The sequence below is a fragment of the Papio anubis genome, chromosome 16 (genome assembly GCF_008728515.1).
Source record: "Papio anubis isolate 15944 chromosome 16, Panubis1.0, whole genome shotgun sequence".
Lineage (NCBI taxonomy): Eukaryota > Metazoa > Chordata > Mammalia > Primates > Cercopithecidae > Papio > Papio anubis.
The window spans coordinates 14,825,033-14,849,717 of NC_044991.1; the positions used below are offsets into that span (position 1 = coordinate 14,825,033).

At 41.5% G+C, this 24,685-nt stretch overlaps 1 protein-coding gene and 1 pseudogene across 23 annotated transcripts in view; both read left to right on the forward strand.

Moving 5' to 3' along the window:
- RBFOX2 (RNA binding fox-1 homolog 2) overlaps nt 1-24,685 on the forward strand; it is a 359,885-nt gene that overhangs the window by 192,409 nt on the left and 142,791 nt on the right. Inside the window, exon 1 of one of the 22 annotated variants that reach the window (XM_009217206.3) lies at nt 8,804-9,026. The exons of the other annotated variants lie outside the window; for them this stretch is intronic. Within the exon in view, the coding sequence (XP_009215470.2) occupies nt 9,012-9,026 (15 nt within the window). The 5' untranslated portion in view covers nt 8,804-9,011. Of the gene's footprint in view, nt 1-8,803; nt 9,027-24,685 lie in introns of those variants that run through there. 22 annotated transcript variants of the gene reach the window in all.
- Nucleotides 5,313-8,755, forward strand: LOC103888340 (annotated as a pseudogene). Its single transcript, XR_652814.4, has one exon. The product of XR_652814.4 is annotated as an NADH dehydrogenase [ubiquinone] 1 alpha subcomplex subunit 9, mitochondrial pseudogene (transcript).

The window sequence follows — 24,685 nt, forward strand, 5'->3', positions numbered from 1 at the left end:
GCGTGAACCCGGGAGGCGGAGCTTGCAGTGAGCTGAGATCCGGCCACTGCACTCCAGCCTGGGCGACAGAGTGAGACTCTGTCTCAAAAAAAAAAAAAGTAATATACTATTTGTATTTTGTAACATTCATTGAAGAAATCTAAAAGGACAGTCAAAACTAGAATAATATTATTTTAATTTCTTAAACTGATACTGGTTACATTTATGCTGGGAACCAGGCCGCACCGCAGGAGGCGAGCAATGGGTAGGTGAGCAAAGCTTCATCTGTATTTACAGCCACTCACCATCACTTGCATTACCGCCAGAACTCCACCTCTTTCTCTACTAAAAAATACAAAAAACTAGCCGGGCGAGGTGGCGGGCGCCTGTAGTCCCAGCTACTCGGGAGGCTGAGGCAGGAGAATGGCGTGAACCCGGGAGGCGGAGCTTGCAGTGAGCTGAGATCCGGCCACAGCACTCCAGCCTGGGTGACAGAGCCAGACTCCGTCTCAAAAAAAAAAAAAAAAAAAAAAAGAAGGTTGTCAGCTTTGTTGAATCCTGCTAAGAGGTCAGATAAATGGGGAAGTAGTAGACCTTGATAAATCAATTTAATGGAGTGGAGGGCTTGGAAACTTTGTTTTGAGTAGACTGAAGAATATGAGAGGTGAAAAAATTGAGACAGGTACAGCCAACAACTTTTTCAAGACAATTTACCCTGAAGTGGTGAGCAGGGAAATAGCAGGTAGCTGGAGGGAGATGAGGGGTCAAAAGAGAACTTTAAAAAGTTAGGGTTCATTTAATCATTTACTTATTATAGGACATTAGATTTAGTGGTAAGAAGATGCTGTCTGAATGCTTCTCATTTAAAATTACATACTTAGATAGAAAATTAGCTAAGAGGTTATGTGTACTGGCAGAAAATTAGCTAAGAGGTTGTGTATAGTGGCTCAAGGCTGTAATCCCAGCATTTTGGGAGGTTGGGGCAGGAGGATTGCTTGAACCCAGGAGTTTAAGACTAGTCTGGGCAACATAGTGAGAGCCGCCCCTTCTCTAATTTTTTTTTTTTTTTTTTAGCTGGCGTGGTGGCATGTGCTTGTATCCCAGCCACTTGGGAGGCTGACGTGGGAGAATAGTTTGAAATAGTTTGAGCCCAGGAGGTCAAGGCTGCAGTGAGCCACGATGCCGCCACTGCACTCCAGCCTGGGCAACAGAGTGAGATCCTGTCTCAAAACAAACAGACAAAAAAATACAATAAGAAAATTAGCTGAGAGTAGGTGGTGAAGAGCAAATGAGAGAGGTTTGAGGAGAAGCAAGAAATAGTCATTTTGGGGAGTAGGAAAGCTTTCAAGGGCAGCTTTGGTGGATTGCTTGGCATCGTTGAGTGTCCATTTGAGGTTTGTGATCATGAATATATAGTGAAGTCAGTCAGCTTGGTTATGTGATTTTTCTTCAGCAACATTCAGCTGATTGGGCACAGGCACTAGAAAAGGCAGACAATTGGATTTAACCGGGATTGGAGTTTTGTCAGATGGCAGTGATGGAGAGGACAAATGATTGAGGGTATTTGCAAGGGAGAGATTGTAATTATGGAACACAGCATCAAAATTGGACAAAGTGGGTGCAGAACCGGAGTGGGTAGGTAATGAAAAAGTGGTCGGGATGGTAGGACTTCATGAGGTCAAAAATTGTAGGGAGGGGATACCAGAGAAAGTTAGTTAGAAGTAAGGGAAGTTCTTTGAGAGTATAATTGAAACATAATAAAGAAAGATGAGTCTTTTAAGATAATGCAGCTTTCTTTTCTTTTCTTTTCTTTTTTTTTTTTGTGAGACAGAGTCTCACTCTATGGCCCAGGCTGGAGTGCAGTGGTGCATTCTCAGCTGACTGCAACCTCTGCCTCTAGGGTTCAAGCGATTCTCCTGCCTCAGCCTCCTGAGTAGCTGAGACTACAGATTTACCACCACACCTGGCTAATGTTTGTATTTTCAGCAGAGACAGGGTTTCACCATGTTGGTCAAGCTGGTCTTGAACTCCAGACTTCAAGTGATCCACCTGCCTCAGCCTCCCAAATTGCTGGGATTATGGGTGTGAGCCACCGCGCCCAGTCAAGATAATGCAGTTTTCTGTTTTAGGGATAGTAGCTCTGGGTTTCCTAATAACTGGGAGTAAGAGCTCTAACAGATCACTTATTTGCCTTTCCCAAGAGGCTAATTTTGAGATGGACCCCTTTCTCCATGTATACATCTAGAGCTTAGTTTAGACATTATAGAAGGTAACCACTATTCATAGAAGTTTCTGGGTCTATTCTCTTAATGACGTCAGTAGTAGCAGTGTTTTGGCCAGTGCACATGTACAGTATGTGTACACCAACTCCCAAACCCTATCTCTGTCATTTGTTGTTGTTTTTTACTTTTTTCTTGAGATGAGAGTTTTACTATGTTGCCCAGGCTGGTCTCAAACTCCTGGGCTCAATCAAACCTCCCACCTCAGCCTCCTGAGAAGCTAGGATTACAGGCTAACACCACCACACCTGGCTTCATTTGTTATTTAAAGTCTTGGTAATGGGCAGAGGTAGAGTGCAGGGTTATATCCAAGGTAAGTTTTTCAGTGATTTCTTCCAGTCTTGATTCAGTTTTGTCAGTGAATAGGTATGGTTTAGTGGAAACGATCTTGGAGTCTTAAAAACCAACGTTGAACTTTTGGCTCTTTATTCACTAGCTGTGAGACCATGAGTGTATTATGTTACCACTTTGAGCCTCAATTTCCTTTGATCTGTGAAAAAGATAATAGGGCCTATCTTACAGAGGTATTGTGAAGATGCAATGAGATAATGCATGCAAAGTTGTGGCACATAATATGCTCTGAGTAAATAGTAGCTGCTGGTGGTGTTATATTGAAATCAGCAAGTAGGAATGTTCACTGTTTTGTCTTCCACGGTGGTTTACATCCTCTAACTGGAAAGTGGCAGCCATATTTACCCCTTCTCCCATGAGTCTCTACTGCTGCATGTGGCCAGTGCCTCTGTCTAGACCAGCTTCTCAGATTTCAGTGTGCCTGAGAATTACCTGGGGCTTTTGTTATCATTTGATTTTGATTTTGTAAGTCTAGGGTGGGGCCTGAGATTCTTCAAATCTAAGGAGTTTCCAGTTGATGCTCATTCTGCTGATGCTGGTCCATGTGTCACATTTGAGTAGCAGAATTCTATTAGAGATTGCCCTGTGGGAATCCCTGCTATTTTAAGCTGAGAGGAAGTGAGGGAAAAAGAGCCTCATTCTTTCAACTTTTTTTTTTTTTTTTTTTTTTTTTAAGTCAGATTCATAGACAATACTCATACATCTCATTTCTCTAGCTCGGTGTTGTTTTGGTGAGTCTGTATTGTCTCTACCAGTCCAGGAAGTGATAGGAATATAAACTATGTATAGAGGGTTGCCTCAGATTTCTTATGAAAAATTTTTAGTGCTTGATTTTTCAGGTACATTTTTGAGAAATTGTGCTAGCTCCCCCGGTATACCTACTTCCCCCCACTATCCTCTTATAACCACAGAGAACCTCGTGTAAAAAAAAGTAGCCTCCCAGCCTGGCCAACATGGTGAAACCCGGTCTCTACTAAAAATACAAAAATAGCTGGGTGTGGTGGCAGGCGCCTGTAATCCCAGCTACTTGGGAGACTGAGACAGGAGAATCACTTGAACCCGGGAGGCCGAGGTTGCAGTGAGCTGAGATCATGCCACTGCACTCCAACCTGGGTCACAGAGTGAGACTCCATCTCAAAAACAAACAAAACAAGTAGCCTCTTGAATTGTTGGAGTCAGAGGCAGAGAATCTAAAATGTGGCTCCAAACCCTTTCTGCCCACAAGACTCACATTATAAAATCCAGCATTTTTGAGATGTAGGAATTCAGGATGCAAGGTTGGAATTATTGGCAATACTCATATTGCTGTCCCAGATTATCTGATTTTTCTTTCTCAGAAGCAAGCATGTCAGAAACTTCCTCGTGGGCCCTCCTCGGAAGACTTTCTTCAGTGCTCAAATGGACACATTCTCTCTTCTGAACTCACAGACAGGGTGATAAGCTATCAGTCACAAAGTCTGATAACATGCTCTCCTGATAGAATGAAGTGTGTAGGCATCTTAATCTCTGGATGATTCTTTTTAGAGTCTCTTTATAGTGTAGAGTTTTTACACCTTTTTGTCTCTTAATGTGAATTGTACATAGTTACAAAGCATAGCTTTCCTTATTTGACTTTGATAATTGGAAAGAAATTTTTTTCTTCTCCTGCCACTTTGTTCCCCTTTTTTTCTTTCTTGGTTTTTTTTTTTTTTTTTTTTTTCCTTTTTTTTAAAGGTAGAAAAATGTGAACATGCAGGAGCATGAATAAAAAAGATAGCTTCCCTGTGGGTTTTTGGTTTTTGTATGTATTCATAAAGGAAACGTACAGAAGAGTTTTATTTCTAACCAGACTGACCACCTAATTTTAAAGATTATAATCAGAAAAGGAATGGATGCATTTACAATAGGAATTTACAAGCCCTTCCTGTGGTTCCAAAAAAGTTTATGATGGTTCCAGCCATGGGAGTTTTAGAGGTAGTTTTCAGAGTTTTTGTGACATATTTAAACTTTTCTTTATTTTGAGGGTTTCTTTTCTTGGTATTTTTCTCCTGCTTTGCTGCAGGGTATGTGTTTTATCTTTATTTTATTTTATTTTAGAGACAGAGTTTCGCTCTCATTGCTCAGGCTGGAGTGCGATGGCTGGATCTCGGCTCACCGCAACCTCTGCTTCCCGGGTTCAAGCAATTCTCCTGCCTCAGGCTCCTGAGTAGCTGGGATTACAGGCATGCGCCACCATGCCCAGCTAATTTTTGTATTTTTAGTAGAGACAGGGTTTCTTATGTTGGTTAGGCTGGTCTCGACCTCAGGTGATCTGCCCGCCTCGACCTCCCAAGGTGTTGGGATTACAGACGTGAGCCACCGTGCCCAACCTTTTATCTTTATCCTATCCCAAACTTGATTAAAAGATAACACTATAAAGTTACAGTATGAAGATCCAGAATTTCATTATATTTATTTTATTGATACTTGGTTGAGAATGAATGACTGCCAGTGGTCATGGTGGCTCATGACTGTAATCCCACACTTTGGGAGGCCCAGGCAGGTGGATCACTTGAGGTCAGGAGTTTGAGACCAACCTGGGCAACATAGTGAAACCCCGTCTCTACCAAAAATACAACAAAATTAGCCAGGCATGGTGGCGTGCGCCTGTGGTCCCAGCTACTCTGGAGTCTGAGGTGGGAGGATCACTTGAGCCTGGGAGGCAGAGATTGCGATGAGCCGCGATCACGCCGCTGCACTGCAGCCTCTGGGCTACAGAGTGAGACCTGTCTCAAAAAACAAAACAAAAAAAAACAAAAAAGAAAACAAAAAAAGGATTGTGGGAGAAGATGGTGGCTGCTGCACAATCCTGGGTTCCTGGGCCCTGCCAATGTCATGTTCTGCCATTACTGCAATAGCCACATCTGTGTGTCACGGCCCACTCCATTGCCAGCTTCATCATGCCCTCATACCTCATGAGGTGGACGTTCCTCAGTCAGTGGGATCGTGGCCACTGTGTTTGGAGCAACAGGATTCCTGGGCCAATGTGTTGTCAACCACCTTGGACGCATGGGGTCACAGGTGATCATTCCCTATCGGTGTGATACATATGACATCATGCACCTTCGTCCCATGGGTGACCTGGGCTAGCTTCTGTTTCTGGAATGGGACGCGAGAGATAAAGATTCTGTCCGACGAGTAGTGGAACACAGCAATGTGGTCATCAGTCTTGTTGGATGAGACTGGGAAATCAAAAACTTTGATTTTGAGGATGTTTTTGTGAAGATCCCCCAAGCAATTGCTCAGGTGTCCAAGGAAGTCGAAGTTGGAAAATTCATTCATGTTTCGCATCTGAATGCGAATATTAAAAGCTCTTCTAGGTATTTGAGAAATAAGGCTGTTGGAGAGAAAGCAGTGAGAGATGCATTTCCAGAAGCCATTATCATAAAGCTGTTGGACATCTTTGGAAGAGAGGATAGATTCCTTAATTATTTTGCAAATATGTGTTGGTTTGGTGCTATACCCCTTTGTTTCCTTGGGCTGGAAGGCAGTTAAACAACCGCTATGTCGTAGATGTATCCAAAGGAATTGTTAATGCAGTTAAGGATCCTGATGCCCTTGGGAAAACCTTTGCTTTCATTGGGCCAAATGGGTACCTCCTCTTTGACCTGGTGAAGTACATCTTTGCTGTAGCTCACAGACTCTTCCTCCCGTACCCCTTGCCACGTTTTGCCTATCAGTGGGTAGCAAGAGACTTTGAAATAAGCCCATTTGAGCCCTGGACAACAAGGGATAAAGTAGAGCGGATTCACATCACAGACGTGACATTGTCTCACCTGCCCAGCTTAGAAGACCTTGGTATTCAGGCACCACCACTGGAACTCAAGGCCATCGAGGTGCTGCGGCGTCAGCGTACTTACTGCTGGCTGGCTGCTGAAATTGAGGATGTGAAACCGGCCAAGACCGTCACCATTTAGTGCCTCCTGAGTAACTCTTGGTTTTGGCGTCTTTTGGGTCAGCCCATGTGGTTTGAGCACCTAGCCAGGTGGTCTCTTTAGAAAATCCTGTACACAGTGAATAGTATTCCACCATTGAGGTTTAAAAAAAAAAAAGAATGAGTGTCGAGTAATAACAGACTCTTCAAAGAGTTCGAAAAAATGAATCTCTTGTCAGTGTAATTTTAATATAGTTATTTAGAGTATAGTAGAGGGAGTGTTGGTGACTTAAGATTTAGGGCATGAGCTATGAAACTAGAGAGGGAAGTTGTGTTTAAAAACTGATTATGGACATGTAAAAGAGTCTAAGTAACATTTTATGGAAAGTCAAGATTTATTTTTCTTTTTTATTTAGAAAACAGGCTGTCTCAGTTTCAGTCTTGGAAGTTCTTTCTCCTCTTTTGTACTAGAAATGTGGTAATCTTGCCTTCAGAAGAAGCAGTGAGGTTCTCTGTAGAGAAAAAGAAAAGGTTTGGGTGGGGCCAAGAAGAATACCTGCCCCACCTCTCCAAGTTTAAGTGAGCTGGGAGTTTAAGGTGAGAGGAGAGAAAAGGTTCTTCTGCGGAAAGCATGCGTTCAGTGTGGAAGAAAAGGAAAAGTGATTCTATTTCTACCCTAAGAGGAAGAAACCCCACTACAGCAGGTAACTAAGCCCAGAGCACGCACAGTGGGAATATTAGGTAGGGAGAGTGAAAGTACCTGCATGGGGCCTACCTTGAGTGTGAGACTTGTAGACCTTACTTGGAGATTTTATAAGCAGGAAGGAGCTGTTTCAACATGTCTGAGGGGGAGCCAAAACCCTGAGGCAGCTGAAAGGTGGTTTTTATTTGCTTTTTATTTATTTATTTTATTTTTTATTTTTTGTTTTTTCTTTAATAAGTGGGAAGGAGTGGAATATTCCTCAAAACCTATTATCCTTTGAGAATGTTTTTTGCACCTACTATGTGCTAGGTACTATGCAAAAGACTCCATGGCCAAAAATAGATGAGTCAAGATGAGATGTTAGGTCTCCACCAAGGAAGATGTGCAAAGGAAAAGTGGTTTGCTATAGGAATACTTGGAGAAGTAGCCCGCAGAGGTGGTCAGTGCCATGTTACAAACACCAGGCCCCACAGAGAAAGGAGAGCTCACTCGCAGCTGGGGTGTGCTTTTGGATTTGAACATGGAGAAATGGCTCAGGGAAGCAAGGAACATGGGCCTTGACATTGGCATTAGAATATGGGGGATAATTACGTGATTTTCTGAATAAAAACCATTAGGACAGGTGACTTGATAATACTTGTTCACCACTGGGCATAATGAATAAAAACTTGCCTGGCAATAGGAGGCACTTAATAAATGTTTGAACTGAACTGAAATTAGAAAACATGGTCACCAGGAACATGGCGACCGTTTACGTAGTTATATCATTCCAACACCTCTGAAAGGAGTATTATACCTATTTTTTGGTTGAGGAAACAGAAGCCTGGACAGGCTGGAAACTTTCCCCAGGCCATAATGATATTACTTGTAGATCTAGAATTGAAACCCAGGCCGTGCACCTTAGCCTGCCTACGTGGTGAGTAAAGTGTCTGTACCATGCTAGGAGCTCATGATCCACTTGACTCTTTCAGAAGCCAGGCTATGTTGATCTGAACTAGGGCAGTAGTAATAAAAAAGATGAAAAGCCTATTCAGTTTTATATCTTAAGTTTTCTTGTGTTTTAAAATCTTGTAAGATTTAAGAATTATTAGTGGTGAAATGACATAAAGAATAGTGGTGTCCAGCAGACATTGTGAGAAAGGAATGTGGGCTCTGAGCAGGTTCTGTGTGTGTGCTTGGCTTCTGCAAGGGGCTCCACAGTTGGGGCAGAGGGAAAGCTTGGCTCACTCACCTGGATCTTAGAGGGCAGAGATTTTTGATTGCTTCATTCATGTTTAAAGAACTCATCTTAAACTAATGTATATCTAGCACTAGAAACTGGTGCTGGTGGTTTATAACTGACCCCACCCGTCCCTGTCTTTTGCAATAATCTTTGTGAGTGGTGATTGTGTTTCTAGAAGTAGAATTACAGAGAGAGATTCCCTGAAGGCAAATACAGAGCGAGTGTGCTGTACACTCTAGTTCAGATACTCAGGGCTGGGAACTCCCAGAGAGAGAGAGAGAGAGAGAGAGAGAGAGAGAGAGAGAGGGAGAAACAGAGAGGGAGAGAGAGAGGGAGGGACGGAGGGACGGAGGGAGGGTGAGAGGGAGGAGAGAGAACAACAGAACAGTCAGCTGGAGAGGAGGGGGGAGGAGACCAGTCTTTTTTTTTTTTTTAGGATTTTTTAACTCAAGTGATTTTGGGGGGTTTCTCCCCACCTCAAACCCTTGCCCCCCAGTTCTGGCATCTTCTTTCCTACGGTTCGCTGAAGTGCCTTTTTGCAGTCCAGGATCCACTGACCGCTGAGTTTGAGCAGCCCGATCTGACATGATGTACCTCTGGGTGAGTACAGAGTGCTGTGGGTGAGGGTTTGCACTTGCACATATAAGGAGTGGAAAGCTGCGAGGTTCTGCTGTTGCACAAATGGCCTCCCCATAGAGCACAGACTGCCACATCCCCTTCTGTTCCAAGGTGTTAGGTTTTTAAAACCTAGCAGTGATTGTGACATTGTTTATTTCCTCCCCCTATGTTATTTATCTTGTCAGACTTAGGTGCAAGGGCTGAACTCCCTGCGCAGTACCATCCCCCGGGCTTGGTAGGTTTGGAGAAGGCAAGTGGGGCAGGTGAAGTGAGCTGGTTGCTTCAGGAACTGCAGTCTTCCTGGTGGCTCAGGATCGACTTGTGTTTTGTTTTGGCGGTACTGACCTTCATAAGCCATGTCTTTAGATATTGAGAGCCAATAGGTGGCATGATTATTAATTAGGAATAAGTTTTCTTAAGCTTTTATCTATTAATTATTACTATCCTTCACAGTAGCCTTGTGAAGTAGGTCACTCACTACTGTTATTAAAATTGTATGAGGAAAGTAATTAAGTCACAAAGAGTGACTTGCCCATAGTTAGAAATCAAGTCTATAGCAGTTAGAATAGTAATTAATAATCAGACATTATAAAGCATTTTATGTTTGCCAGGAATGTAGTACCTTCTATTATAGTAATTTACCATTAATTGTAGCATTGTAGTTTGGGATGGAGGAAAACTTTCTAGAACTGGAGAAGTTTGTAAATTATGATATGTGATAACTTTTAGAGGAATGTCAGAGGAAATAATACAGAAACTGCTCCCCGCACCCGCCTGCAATTTTTAGTTGTTAAGACAAGAACATCTTATAGTCCGTTGCAAAGATGGCAGTATGTCTCTCGAGCAAACAGCTGTTGTGTGTTGCTAAGGGAGCCTACTAGATGTGATGCCCTTGGCTACTAGCCAGCTTTTTGAAAGTTTCCCTTTGCCCTTTGCCCTTCAGCCCAGATGTCTGGAATTGCAGGAACCTACTTGGCTAACGCAGGCTAAATTTATAAATTATCAGAAAGCAAATTTTAACTGCGTTTGGAGAGATGGAGCTTGTTCACAGAAGACGTATATGTATATATGTGTGTGTTGGGAGGGGCTGCTTTCCGTTCTTCTCCCTTCATGTTTGAATATGACCTTGAAATATTATTTTCTCTCCTCTATTGATTTTTTTGTGTAGTCTTTGTAAGAGCTCGGAACTTTTCTGACACACTAATGTGCATTGAGTAGTTTTCGCCTCCCTGTAAACTAGTCATCTGTGCAGGCTCTTTGCAGCCTTGTGGGTGGGATTGATCAGCCCTGTTGACCTGAAGGATGGGCTGTTCTGTCTTTTGATTTGTTTGGAAGAGGAGTTATGAAAGGAAGCAAGTTGAATTAATCTCATTTTCACTCACTTATGTTTGATGACAGCAGACAGTGACAGTCTCCTTAGTTATTTCCTTTGTGTTTACATTACAGTTATTTGTATATTTATCTCAATTGATTTTTTACTTATTAACCCCGGAATAGAGCTTCCCTACCAATGCCTCATGCCAGATTGAGATAAAAATATGCCAAGATTACTATACCCCACAACCCTTGGAGCAGCCAGCTGGTGCTTGGGAATCCCCTGGTCACTTTGATCATGTTCTCCCTAATTTGTTTACCACTTTGTGCTATAAAAAATATTTCCTGTGTGTGCCATGACACCTGAAGGCTTGGGTAGCACTGCCTAGAGGGCAAAAAGCAGGTCAGCTCTATCTCTTTTATTATTTGTGTTATCTAGCCCAGTGCCTTTGTTTACTTCATTGAGGATGTGCAGAAGGAGCCATAGCAAATAATGCCCAGATACGTAGAAGGAAACCTGGCTGGTCACGCATTCAGTGGGAGGCACAGAGGAGCTGCTGTGGACTAGGAATAGGAGATGAGCGTTTTAGTGGAGGTTTAGCCAGTACCAAGCCATGTGACTTTCGGCAGTCATTTGACTATTTTGAGACTCAGTTTCCACATCCATAAGATGATTGAACTGAACCTCTTCTTGTTCTGAAATTCTGTGAAGTGAATTTTATGTAGCAGTAGATATGCCTGAAAAATGCCCAGTTCCACAAGGATGTTTAGGTCCAGGTGAACAGAGAAAACTGTCAAACATACATGTATCACCTCCATTGCTTGCTTGGTTTGGTATCAGTAATGGGTCAAAGGCACCCTTTCTGAGTATTCTAGAAAAATTACTGGACTGTGTTTAGTTGTCAGTACCTCTGAATTGGTGCAGATAGACATTTTTAGAACCTGTAGAATTGAAGAGTAAAAGTTATAGCTTATCCAGGCATTTTCATTTGTGTAGTTAGATGCAGCTCGTTAATTTGCTCCCGTGTGTCTAGAACTCTGAGATAGAATGCTATCTTGTGCTGTCTCTATACTTCTTTGCCAGATTTTCTCCCCGCTTTCCTGTTGAGTCATCCTCTTTTTTAGTGAATTTGGTAGCGTCAGTTGGCAGCCTGAGGTGGTGAAAAGAATATGGGTTTCAGAAACTTCACTAGGTCTCAATCCCACCTCTGCCATTTCCAAGTGTTTGACTGTTAACAAGTTACTTAACCTCTCTGAGCCTCAGTTTCATTTGTCATATAGGGAAAATAGTAGCACTCAGAATTGTTGTGAAGGTTTGAGATAATCTGTGAAACATACTTAACATGGTGAATGGCCCACAATAGATGCTCGGTAAATAACTAGTACAAGCCAACTTTTTGCTTTGAACATTTGCATAGACAGACTACTCACCACCCCAAGTGTTTTCTCTGTCATGTTGAGGGTATCTTTGAATTTGTATAGGGAGAACTTTGATAAACACAAACTAGTTTTTTGTGAAATATTTTCCTGCTTAATTTGTATGTTAAGTACTCATGGCTTGGGAGCCCTTGTTAAGGTTGCCTCCTGATGGAGAAAATCCCCACTGTTTGTTGTAAACTTTTTTTTTTTTGAGGTATACAGTACTATTAAGCATTCATTGTGTCATTTATTCTCCCTCTGTCATCGCCATCATCAAAAACAGGGAGAGGAAGAGACAGACAGATATGATTCCTGTACTGAGGGAACTTACTTGTTTGATGATTGTATAATTTATATCCAATAAACATAATTATAGACCACTTACTTAAATTACCAGAAAACAGGATATGTTCTCCCTGTCTGAGCAGTCTTAGCTGGACAGGCATCAGGCACTCTCTTATTCATGCTCTATGTGGATGAACTTCTGGATTTTATTTTGAACTGTTGTTTTATCATAGATCAATTCTGTCTTCTTAATAAATCAGTTCAGCCAACATTTAATGAATGCCCATAATGGGTAGAACCAGCTGTTGCAAATACAAAGATGATTAAAGACATAGTGCGCCCTGGCCGGCCTTAGTGGCTCACACCTGTCATCCCAGCACTTTGGAAGGCCAGGGTGGGCAGATCATGAGGTCAGGAGATCGAGACCATCCTGGCAAACATGCTGAAACCCCATCTCTACTAAAAATACAAAAAATTAGCTGGGCGTGGTGGCACGCAACTGTAATCCCAGCTACTCAGGAGGCTGAGGCAGGAGAATCCCTTGAACCCAGGAGGCGGAGGTTGCAGTGAGCTGAGATTGTGCCTCTGCTTTCCAGCCTGGGCAATAGAGCGAAGACATAGTGTGCCCTTAACAAATTTATAACACCATGGCAGAGAATCAGTGTACACAGATAATAATGATTTTTGTATGCTATTCAAATCTGTGTACATAGATAATAATGATTTTTTGTATGCTATTCAATTAACACATGTAAGTGAAGTTCTTTTATGTGCTATTTCATCCTCACAACATTGCTAAGGACTAAGTATCATTATCTCTATTGTACAGGTGAGGAAAGCAACTATGAGAGAGTATATGACAAGCAGTAAATGGCAGACCTGGAAACTCAATCTCATCTTTTAAAAACTATGGCTCTTATTTCATTTTACACTAGCTTCTTTTGGGAGAACCTGATTTTGTTTTATTTTATTTTATTTTAAACTGTCTATTGAATGATAACATTTAGTCCTCAGTGCACCTGGGTGTTAGCTATTATCTTCATTTTTCAGATGAGAAAGCAGATATTTCAGTTAACTTGTAAAGTTATACAGTTTGCAGTTGTCAGAGTTAGAATTTGAACTGTGGTTTGTCCATCCCTAAAACTTGCTATACCACAATTAACCTCGTTTTGTATTTGTTCAGTGGTGTCCAGTTTATCAGTATAGTAGTCCCCGTTATTCATGGCTTCACTTTCTGTAGCTCTAGTTACCCAAGGTCAATCACTTTCCAAAAGTATTGAGAGAGATAAAGAAACCACATTCATGTAACTTTTATTATAGTATAATTATTCAATTTTGTTATTAGTTATCATTAATCTCTTACTGTGCCTAATGTACAAATTAAACTTTATCATAGTATATATAGAATTCAGTACTACCCAAAGTTTCAGGCATCTACTTGAGGGTCTTGGAAGATATTTCCCACAGATGAGGGACACTACCTGTACTACCATTCAGCATGGCACAAGGCTAGAGTAGAGAAATGAAAATAAGGAAACCTGAATTCTGCTTTCTTCCCCCTTTGTTACTTGAGACAGTTACTTAACTGCATATACCTTGATTTTTCAAGTTATGAAAAAGATGTATTCTTAGGAACATTCATGGAATAATCTTAGAAAAATGCATATCAGCCATTTTAGAAACGAAGTAGCGAGTGACTGGTGGCTTTATCATAAAACTTGGAAATCACAGACTTTGAGTCAAAAGATACAGTTTTAGGTCTTAGTTGTGCCATTTGTCAGTGTATCATCTTTCTAGCATGTTTCCTAATCTTTAAAATGGGACTAAGAGATTATTGAGATAACTTGTGAAAGTTTCTGGAAGTTCTTTTGTGTGAAACAAAAATAAGGTAACAACAACACCTTATTGTTCAGGTTTCACGTTAGTCATTTAGTGCTTTTTATCACTACTTTGTCACTCTAGTTGCTCTATACAAGTAGAGAACTAGAGTTAATAGTAAGTTGAATTATCACAAAATGTAGACAACGGCTCAGTTCAGATAACATTTAAGATCAGGCTCAGTTCAGATAACATTTAAGATCAGATACCATGATCGGTATGGTACTTGACAGTGAAAAGCCATTAAAAGATTATAAGTAGGATTGGGAGTAGGGTGAAGTGAAGTTTATAATTAGATTTGTTTTTTAAAAAGATACCTACACAGATTAGAGGAGAGTAAAAGTGCAGAGAGAAGTTAGGTGATTGTCATGTAAGAGTCTGAGTGACAGGGAAGGTCATGTTAGAATGGGCTAGAGGGAAGTGGAGCTGTATTGAGAGATTCAGAAGGTAAAATTGACAGGATGTTGTAATTTAGAAAAGGACCAGGTTTTTGTAGGAGAGAAGATGAAAGGGATCATGGGTTTGGTTTTGGATTTAGTACTTGGGTAACTTTGAGATGTTCAAGAGGAAATATTGCTTACATGGCCACCTAAGTCTGGAAACAGAAGGAAAGATAGAGGCTTTCCTTTATTGTGAGAAATCTGCATGCCCCAAGCGGGTCTCATAATGGCTTAAAATGATAGTGGTCTAGGGAGGAACGTAGAGCAAGAAGAGAAGTTAATGCCTGGAGAAGAATGAATTTTCTTTTCTTTTCCTTTTTGAGACGGAGTCTTGCTCTTTTACCCAACCTGGAGCACAGTGGCATGACCTTGGCTCACTGCACCCTTTGCCTCCTGGATTCAAGCAATTCTCCTGCCTCAGCCTTCAAACAGCTGGGATTATAGGCACCCTCACCATGCCTGGCTAATTTTTGTAGTTTTAATGGAGACGGGGTTTCACCACGTTGGCCAGGCTGGTCTTGAACTCCCGACTTGTAGAGATCTGCCTGCCTCGGCCTCCCAGAATGCTGGGATTACAGGCCTTAGTCAGTGTGCCTGGCCAAGATTTTCAAAGGAAGCAAGGAACTAGGTTTTGGAGACCTTATTCTTAAGGAGGAAAACCAGGACATTAGGAAATCAAGATAAGAGATTACGGCAAGACACTGAAAACCGTCCTTGGGTTTAGCAATATGGAGGTCATTGGTGACTTTAGCAAAGGTTATTTTGGTGGAACGATGAGGGCAGAAGCCTGAGTTTAGCAATATGGAGGTCATTGGTGACTTCAGCCCCCCCCTTCCCTTTCTGCCATGACTGGAGGCAGCCAGAGAACCTCACCAGATGCAGGTGCCAGTGCCACACTTCTTGCAGAACCTGCAGAACTGTGAGCCAAATAAACCTCTTTTCTTTATAAATTACACAGCCTCAGGTATTCCTTTATAGCGACATTAAATGGACCAAGACGATAACCTAGAGCAATGGGCTGTATTGTATAGCCTAGGTATGTAGTAGGCTAGACCATCTAGGTTGGTGTAAGCACGCTTTGATGTTCTCACACAATGAAATTGCTCAGTGATGCATTTCTCAGAACACATTCCTGTTAAGTGACACATAACTACTGTATTGCAGATTTGAGGAGTGAAGCAAGGTATAAAATAGTAATCTCAAAAAAATGGGGAGTAAATTTACTACAGAGATGAAGTAGGCTTAAGATTTGTGATCATAAATTTGATGTATGTGGTGGCGAGTCAGTTGTGTGAGTTTTATCCAGCGATCTTCTGTTATTTAAATGCAGGAGAGAAGTAAGTACATGGTTGGAGCTACCAAATAAGTTAGAGTAAGGGAAAAGAGGACAAGGAAATTAAGATTTTTTGGAGAAGACTCTGTATAGTATGGGGCCATAGGATCTAAACTGGCTTAGGAGGGAAGTAGAACATGAGAAGGAGTAATAGTGAAAAAGTGGTACGATCAACCTGTAAACTAGAGATCTTAAGGAGGCTGGAGAATTGCCACAGGGGTCAAACTACTATTGTAAGCAAATGCTTGATGGTGTGATAATAGAATACTTGAAATTTTTATAGGTGATGATTGTGTTAGAATATGATGCTAGGTGAATGGCTTTAGGTAAAGTGGTGGAAAAATACAGTTGGTGCTAAAGATTTCAACAAGAAGGCCAAAGTGTTGAATCTGTGTGGCTGCTGAAGTTATCAGAGTGATAAGAGTAACAATGGAGATGAAATCAGGGAGCCATATTTAGCAGGTGATAGGTGCAGTTTGCCTGAAGGGAAAAGAAGTAGTTTGGAAGCAGTATTGGGAAGGAAGGAAGAGGGTACCTGGAAGGTCCAAAACTGTGTGGTAATGGGGAGTAAGGTAGATGCTTGCCCCGTAGAAGCAACAGTAATCTCAGGGGCAGTCAGGTTTCCTTAAGATCAAGAGTAAAGAGAATTTCACAGAAGAGAGGTCAAGTATATAGAGGAGTTTACTGAGAATAGCTCATGACTTCTAGGGCGTGGGAGGGCAAGGAAGAGCAGGAGATGGGATCAGAGAAGGCATAGAGAACAGTTACCATTGTAGTTGTTCAGGTATGAGGTAAAAGGGCCTTGAGGTCAGGGTTTGACAGTGAAAATAAAGATTTTAAGTAGAGAGGAAAGTCTTATGCATGAAAGCTAAAAGATAGTATAGCTTCAGTTATTTAGGAAAGCTGCCTTTACTATTTGTTTTAATGTGACATTTAATGTTAAACAACTATCTCTTTTTGGTCATGTTTCAAACCAGAATATGGAACTTTGTTGTAAAATGTATAAATTAAGGACTAAATTTGGAACCAAGTAAGTAAATACTCATTGTAGATTTTAAATTGTTCATTTGGAGGAGTAGAAAAGCAGCGTGGTCAAAGCACACATATTGACAAATGGGAAAGGGAGGGTGGAGGATTAACTGCCCAAGATACATTTCCTCTGGTCCTTTTCCCAACAACAACAAAAATCTATTTTAGGAGCTGTAGTCTTACTTCACTAACTCTCCTTTCTCCTTGGTTCTAGAAAACTGTACAGTCATGTACCGCGTAAAGACGTTTCAGTTAGCTATGAACTGCATCATTCATCAATACAGTTGAACGCATCAGTCAGTGCAGTTCAATCCTACGGTGGTTTCCTAAGAGTGTATAAATAACAATTGTATCTTTACTGTCCCTTTTTCTGTGTTTAGATACATAAATACCATTGTGTTACGATTGCCCACAGTCTAGTATTCAGCAGTCACATGCTGTACATGTTTGTAGCCTAAGAGGAATAGGTCATACATACCGTATAGCGTAGGTGTGTAGTAGGCTAGGCTATCTGAGTTTATGTAAGTACACTCTATGATGATCTCACAACTATGAAATCACCTAACAATACATTTCACAGGATGTGTTCCTGGCATTAAGCAGCACATGACTATATTGCTTTTAAAAGTTGTAATCTAGTTGAAAGCATTGGATTCCTGTTTAGAATTAGTATCTTTTTCTGAATGTGAGAACTTGGTGCTCCGCTTCAAAATTTTTTTTTTTTTTTTTAGCATCTTTTACTATTATTAAATAAGAGAACATATGTTACTTGTAATTGAAGGCCAGCATAGAATAGACATTCCACAGATATTGGTTGAGAAGTTAATTGGATATTCTAGGTATAATGAATTGTCTGTGTAGCAAAGTGTTCAACTACAATAATGGGTTTGGGCCAGGTGCGGTGGCTCACACCTGTAATCCCAGCACTTTGGGAGGCCGAGGCAGGCAGATCATGAGGTCAGGAGATCGAGACCATCCTAGCTATACGGTGAAACCCTGTCTCTACTAAAAATACAAAAAATTAGCTGGGCGTGGTGGTGGGCGCCTGTAGTCCCAGCTACTCGGGAGGCTGAGGCAGGAGAATGGCGTGAACCCAGGAGGCGGAGCTTGCAGTGAGCCGAGATTGCGCCACTGCACTCCAGCCTGGGCGACAGAGCAAGACTCCATCTCAAAAAAAAAAAAAAAAATTAGGTTTGGGTTTCACTTAACCCAAATCTATAGGCTCTGTACTGTCTTAATTGTGTATTAACTTGTATAGTGTTTACTTGCTTGTTTACATATAGGCCATTGATTCAGAGGTTAAATAAATAAAGACCGAGCTTTCATTCCCTAAAATAACTGTCTAATTATTTTTCCTGAGTGTGAAGTGAACCCTTTAATCTCTGGCCAGATTCTTGTGTCCATGAAAATCAGGAAACTGACTGTGGTTTCATGGTGTTTCATATCATATGCTAGTTACATTTCTGTCCCTGGCCTAGTCATTAGCCTGCTGTGTATTAGACACATGATCTTTCTGCTCTTGCGTCTCATCTGTAAAATGGGCATGATTATTTCCCAGTAGAATTGTTCAGTATTATTTCTTAGATAAATTGGCATCCACATAAAAATATTCTTAATGATCTATTTATTCTGCTTCTTGTACAGTACTTGAAATTGCCAATTAGGTAAAAAAAATTACGTTTTTTTTGGCAAGATGGGACTGAAAGTCTCACTAAACAGTACAGTAGATGCCAAAGGCTGGGCAGGGGTGGGGGGACAGAGCACATGTTGGGAAGATCAATTGTTACTGTGTCTATGTTCTCCTCTGCTATAATTCAGTATTTTTAGATATTTATTTTTATTTTTGTGTTTAATTTTATTAAATTAAGGTTATTAAAAATAAGTTTCTTGGAGTCATTGAAAATCAAAACCATTTTTGCTTGTTGCTCAACAAGTTGCTGTAGTATTGGATATCTGCTGATAATATTCAAACTGGAGAAATTTTCGATTGTTAAAGGGATAAGAAAACAGATTCCCGAGTGCCTCCTATGATAGGATGCTTTCATTACTATTGCCTTGTTTCATCTTACAGCAGGGAAGGAAGATTCAATGTGCAGTCTTGCTTCAGAGTCTGTACTCTTAACCAATACATTGTAATACGTTCAGCTGGTCTATGATAGGCAGCATCTAAGATGGTCCCTGGTGATCCCCATCTCCTGATATTCATACCGTGTGTATTCTCTTCCCCTTATAGGCTGGACCTAGTGACTCACTTTGAATGCATAGAATATGGAAAAAGCTATGAGATGTCACTTCCAAGATTTGGTTACAAAGAGACTGTGGCTTTTATCTTGGGTGTTTGCCCTCTCTACCTTTCTCTCAGAGCCCCTACACTGTTAAGTAGCCCTGTGGGAAGGCCCACGAGCCAAAGATGTCTAGGCCTAATAGCTAGTGGCCTGCCAAAAACCTGGTGAGTGAGTGGCGGATCCTCGATAGTCAAGCCTTAATGACTGCAGCCGCAGCCAACACCTTGACTGCAGCCTTGTGAGAGTCCTTGAACCAGAGGCACTTAGCTTACCCAGCTGGATTTCTGATCCGCATAAACTGAGATAATAAATATTGTTTTAAGCTACTGTGATTGAAAATGAATTGTTACATAGAAATAGATAACTAGGCCGGGTGTGGTGGCTCACGTCTGTAATCCCAGCACATTGTGAGGCTGAGGCAGGTGGATCGCTTGAGCCCAGGAGTTTGAGACCAGCCTGGGCAACATAGCAAAACCCCATCTCTACTAAAAATACAAAAATTAACTGGGCGAGGTGGTGCGCACCTGTAGTCCAGCTACTTGGGAGGCTGAGGTGGGAGAATCACCTGAGCCTGGGAGGTCTAAGCTGCAATAAGCTGAGAGCGAGAACCTGAGCAAGAGAGCAAGACCCTGCATCCAAAAAAAAGAGAGAGAACTACAGATTTTGGTACCAATAGTGGGGTGCTTTTTGGTGAACATCTAAACTGTGGGAGTGACTTTGGAACAGGGCAGTGGACTTTTGAGGAGAGTGTTAGTATAAGATTAGAGTACCTTGAACACACTGTAAAATACAGGACTTTGAGGCGATTGTCACGAGGTCTTAAAGGAAAGAAACTGGAAGAAAGGGGATCCTTGTTATGTAGTGGCTGAAAGTTTAGCCACATTATCGTTTGTAGTTATGGTAAGCAGAAAGTGTGTTTTATGAACTGAGAGAGCTAGCTAAGTAAACTGAGCAAAACATTGCAGATGCCCCCTGGTTCCTTCTTGCTGCTTAAAGTATGGGGGGAAATAAATAAATTGAGGGAAGCACTGTTAAAAAAGGAGCCAAAACTTGATGATTTTGAAAATTCTCAGCCTTTCTGGTTGGCAAAGGGTGATGAAATTAAGACATGCCAAAGATCAATTCAAGACCCATTCCAGGGAGAATGGTGGTCTAAAGGTAAAGCCGAGGCTGTGCCTGTAAAGCCTTTTGTTAAGACCTGAGAAGGTAATGCCTTAGGGTACTCTTCAGTCACACTAAAGGCTCTCAGTCAAACAATAGGACTTCTAGCCTTTTTAGCAGGAGCCCAAGGTACAGGTAGAGAAGAGTTCCTCTTGGAGAGATCTATGGGTATAACTTTTGTCTATTGTGGTGAGATTTGCAGGAAATCCACTGTAGCAAGGACTGAACAGGACAAGAACCAGTACAAAATGAAAAGAGGCTGTTGGACACCCCTAGCATTCTGCTGGCAGGAAGCAGGCTGAGAAAGTGCTCAGCAGCTAACACATGCCACCTTTCATCAAAAGGGAAAGATGACTCAGAGGTTGGAAGCAGGAGCCTAGAGATGAAAGTCATGGAGAATTCTTTTCCCAGTGTTGAGACTTAATCAAGGAACTTTCAGCATTTGCCCTGCTAGATTTCAGAGTCAATATGGATCAGTGACTCCTTTGTGCCCCCTAGTTCCCTGCCTTTCTTTTGTAGAAAAAGTTATGCCATTTAGTGATTGCAAGGATTTTAGAGAACAGAAACCCAGAGGGCAAGTGAGAAAGGAGCCCTAATACCATTCTGGGAGCCATCTAGGCTCCCAGAATGCCATGCTGTTGTTAAATTGTTTCTTTTGGCTTTTGTTTACAGGTCATAAGTACCAGATGATATGTGCAAAACTGAAGCAATCAGGAGAGGATTTCCCACCTCCATATTTACCCACTTTCTCTCATCAGTATCAGTAAACTGTCCCTTCACCCATGAAGCATTTGCCTTCCTATATAAGGTGAACCCTCCAGTTGTACACTAGGTCCTATCTCTGCTAGTGTGTTTAGGACATGGATCCAGCAATTCTCTCCCCTCTCTCTAGGATCATCAAGTTTTCTATCTTTATTGGCTTAGTCCTGTCAGCATACAGTTAAGCTGTTCTTTCGCTTACTTAAAAATAATGCTCTTGACCTCACTTTGTCAGCAACTGCTGAATTTCTTTTCCTTTAAAGCAAAACTCAGTAGAGTTGTTTATATTTGATTATATCAGTTCTCCTCTCAAACCCAGGCAACCAGGTTTTTATTGCAGCCACACCACTGAAAGGGCTCTTGTCCAAGTTGCCCAGTAACTTCCATGTTGCTAAATCTAGTGGTCTGGTCTCAGCCCTCATCTTACTTAACCTATCTGTAGAATATTCTATCACTGATCACTTCGTTCTCTAATTCACTTTCTTGGGTACTTGACTTCCAGGACATCATACTTTCCTGATTTTCTTCCTACCTCATTAAAAGTTTGTACTCAGTTTTAAAGTTGTAATATTTTGAGCCAAGTCTTTTGACCTCTTCTTGATTCTCTTTCATCCACTCTCATGGCTTCAGTTCTCAACTAACCAGGAAAGTTGTACCAGCTGGGGCCAATGGACCCTTTCCTTTTTTTTTTCTTTAACATATATTAAGTTTTCTTTTCCTTTCTTTTTTCTTTCGTTCGTTCGTTCGTTTTTTTTTTTTTTTTTTTTTTTTGAGATGGCATCTCACTCTGTTGTCCAGGCTGGAGTGCAGTGGCATGATCTTGGCTCACTGCAACCTCTGCCTCCCAGGTTCAAGCATTTCTCCTGTCTCAGCCTCCTGAGGAGCTGGGACTACAGGTGCACGCCCCCACACCTGGCTATTTTTACATTTTTATTAGAGACGGGGTTTCACTGTATTGGCCAGGCTGGTCTCGAACTCCTGACCTCATGATCCGCCCGCCTTGGCTTCCCAAGGGATTATAGGCGTGAGCCACTGTGCCTGGTCCTAAGTTTTCTTATAACTAAGAAATAAGAATAAAGGGATAGTGAAAAAACAACTGCATTGGAAATTTAAAAATTTTTTTTTCTTTCTTATTTTTTTGGAGACAGAGTCTTACTCTGTTGCCCAGGCTGGAGTGCAGTGGTGCGATCACAGCTCGCTACAGCCTCAATCTCCTAAATTCAAGCTATCCTCCTTCCTTAGCATCTCAAGTAGCTGAGTGGGACTACAGGTGTGTGCCACCACACCTGGCTCGTTTTTGTATTTTTGTTTATTTTTTTGTAGCGACAAGTCGGTGGCTGCGTTGCCCAGGCTGGTCTTGAATGCCTGACCTCAAGTGATCTTCCCACTCCAGCTTCCCAAAGTGCTGAGATTACAGGTGTGAGCCACCATGCATGACCAAAGTTTCATGCAACTAATTCGATATTACCCTTACAATAACTATGAATCACATTTGAACGCTGTCTATATCTTTTAATCCTTTTTATAGTATCTCGTGGTTTTTGTCCTTTTTGCCTCTCCTTCCTTTCTTCCCTCCCTCCCTTCTTTCCATGGCTGAGAATAGTTAAAAAGTAAAAGTTGCTGAAAAGTCAGAATGTTTCAAGATATAGGAAAAATAAAGATCTTCTAAAATTTCACAATGAATCTTAAGTTTATAAAAGGGTCCAAGGAACACATGCATTATTACAAGATAAAATAGTTTATTTTTAAAGTAACAGTTTTATTTTGCTGTTTTCTTTTTGGAATACCTCTAAGAAAGTAAAGTCATAAAGTATAAATTCTTACAAGTGGAACTGAACTGCTCAAAAAGAAAAGTTGGGCCCAGTGGACTCTGATGATATACTGGGTGTTAAATTCTGTCTGTTCTTGACTCTCAAATGTATACCTCTAGCTAGACCTCTCTCTAGAAGCTCATTTCTAACTGCCTACTTGACATTTCCATCTGTAATATAATACTTACCTCAAACTTGACATGTCCAAAGCCGAATTCCTGGCCTTTACTTGCCTTCCTCTGCCCTCAGACTTGCTAAACCCACAGTTTTCTTCTTCTCAGATAATGACATCTTTCTGTTACTTGAGCCAAGAAAACCTTAGTCATCCTGGACTCTTTCTCCCTTACTCCAGTCCTGTTAATTAGCAAATCCTTTAGGTTCTGCCTTTCAAAAATAATCTAAATTCAGTCCGTTTTTACTAACTCTTCTTCTTTTGTTTTGTTTTTTTTTGACAGAGTCTCGCTCTGTCGCCCAGGCTGCAGTGCAGTGGCATGATCTCGCTCACTGCAACCTCCGCCTCTCAGGTTCAAGTGATTCTTATGTGTCAGCCACCTGAGTAGCTGGGATTATAGGTATGCGCCACCACGCCTAGCTAATTTTTATATTTTTAGTAGAGACGGGGTTTCGCCTTGTTGGCCATGCTGGTCTCGAATTCCTGGCCTCAAGTGATCCACCCACTGTGGCCTCTCAAAGTGCTGGGATTATAGATGTGAGCTGCCGTGCTCATCCTACTAGCTCTGCTACTTCTGTCCTGGTTCTGTATTCCATCTTCTCTTGCCCAGATTTTTATAATAGTCTGCTACCTGGTCTCCCTATCTCCACTATTGACGCTGAAGAATTTATCACAGCATCTGACATAATCCTTTGAAAATATAAATCTGAGCATGCACCAAATCCACTGATGTGTTTCACTCAGAAGAAAAGCTAGAGTCTCCACAAAGCTCCAGTCAAGCCTACTCCTGGGTACTTGTTTGACTTTCATCTCCTCGTGTTCTCATTTCTCACTCTCCTTCAGCTACTTAGGCCTTTTGGCTGTTCCTCAAATTTGCCAGGCACTTTGCACAGCTGTTCCATGGTATTCATGAGGGAGTTGGTTCCAGGGCCTCTTAAAGATACCCAAATCCGTAGATGCTCGAGTCCCTGATAGAAAATAGTGTGGCATTTGCATATAACCTACACATATTCTCCTGTATACTTTAAAACATCTCTGGAGTATTTATAATACCTAATGAGTGTAAATTCTGTGTAAATAACTGTTAAATTGTTTCTGGAACACCATTCACCATTCATAGTGACAAGGAAAAAAAGATGGTACATATTCAGTACGGATTATTCCCCCTGCCCCAAATATTTCCCATCCATGGTTGGTTGAATCCAGGGATGCAGAACCCACAAATATGGAGGGCTACTGTACTTGTTTCTTCTGCCTGTAATGCTTTTCTCCAAATATACCCGCCGTGTCTTCCTCCTGGCCTTCAAATTTTTCCTCAAATGTTACCTATTCAATAAGGCCTTTTGAAAGCCATTTTACTTTAAATTTTCCATAGCATTTGTCTTCTAAATATTATACAAACAGGCCAGGTGGCCAGGCACGGTGGCTCATGCCTGTAATCCCAGCACTTTGGGAGGCTGAGGCAGGCAGATCACGAGATCAGGAGATAGAGACCATCCTGGCTAACACGGTGAAACCCCGTCTCTACTAAAAATACAAAAAATTAGCTGAGTGTGGTGGCGGGCACCTGTAGTCCCAGCCACTCTGGAGGCTGAGGCAGGAGAATGGTGTGAACCCGGGAGGTGGAACTTGCAGTGAACCGAGATTGCGCCACTGCACTCCAGCCTCAGGGACAGAGTGAGACTCTGTCTCGAAAAAATAAAAATAAAAAAAATAAAAAAACAGGCTGATAATCCCAAGACTTTGGGAGGCCAA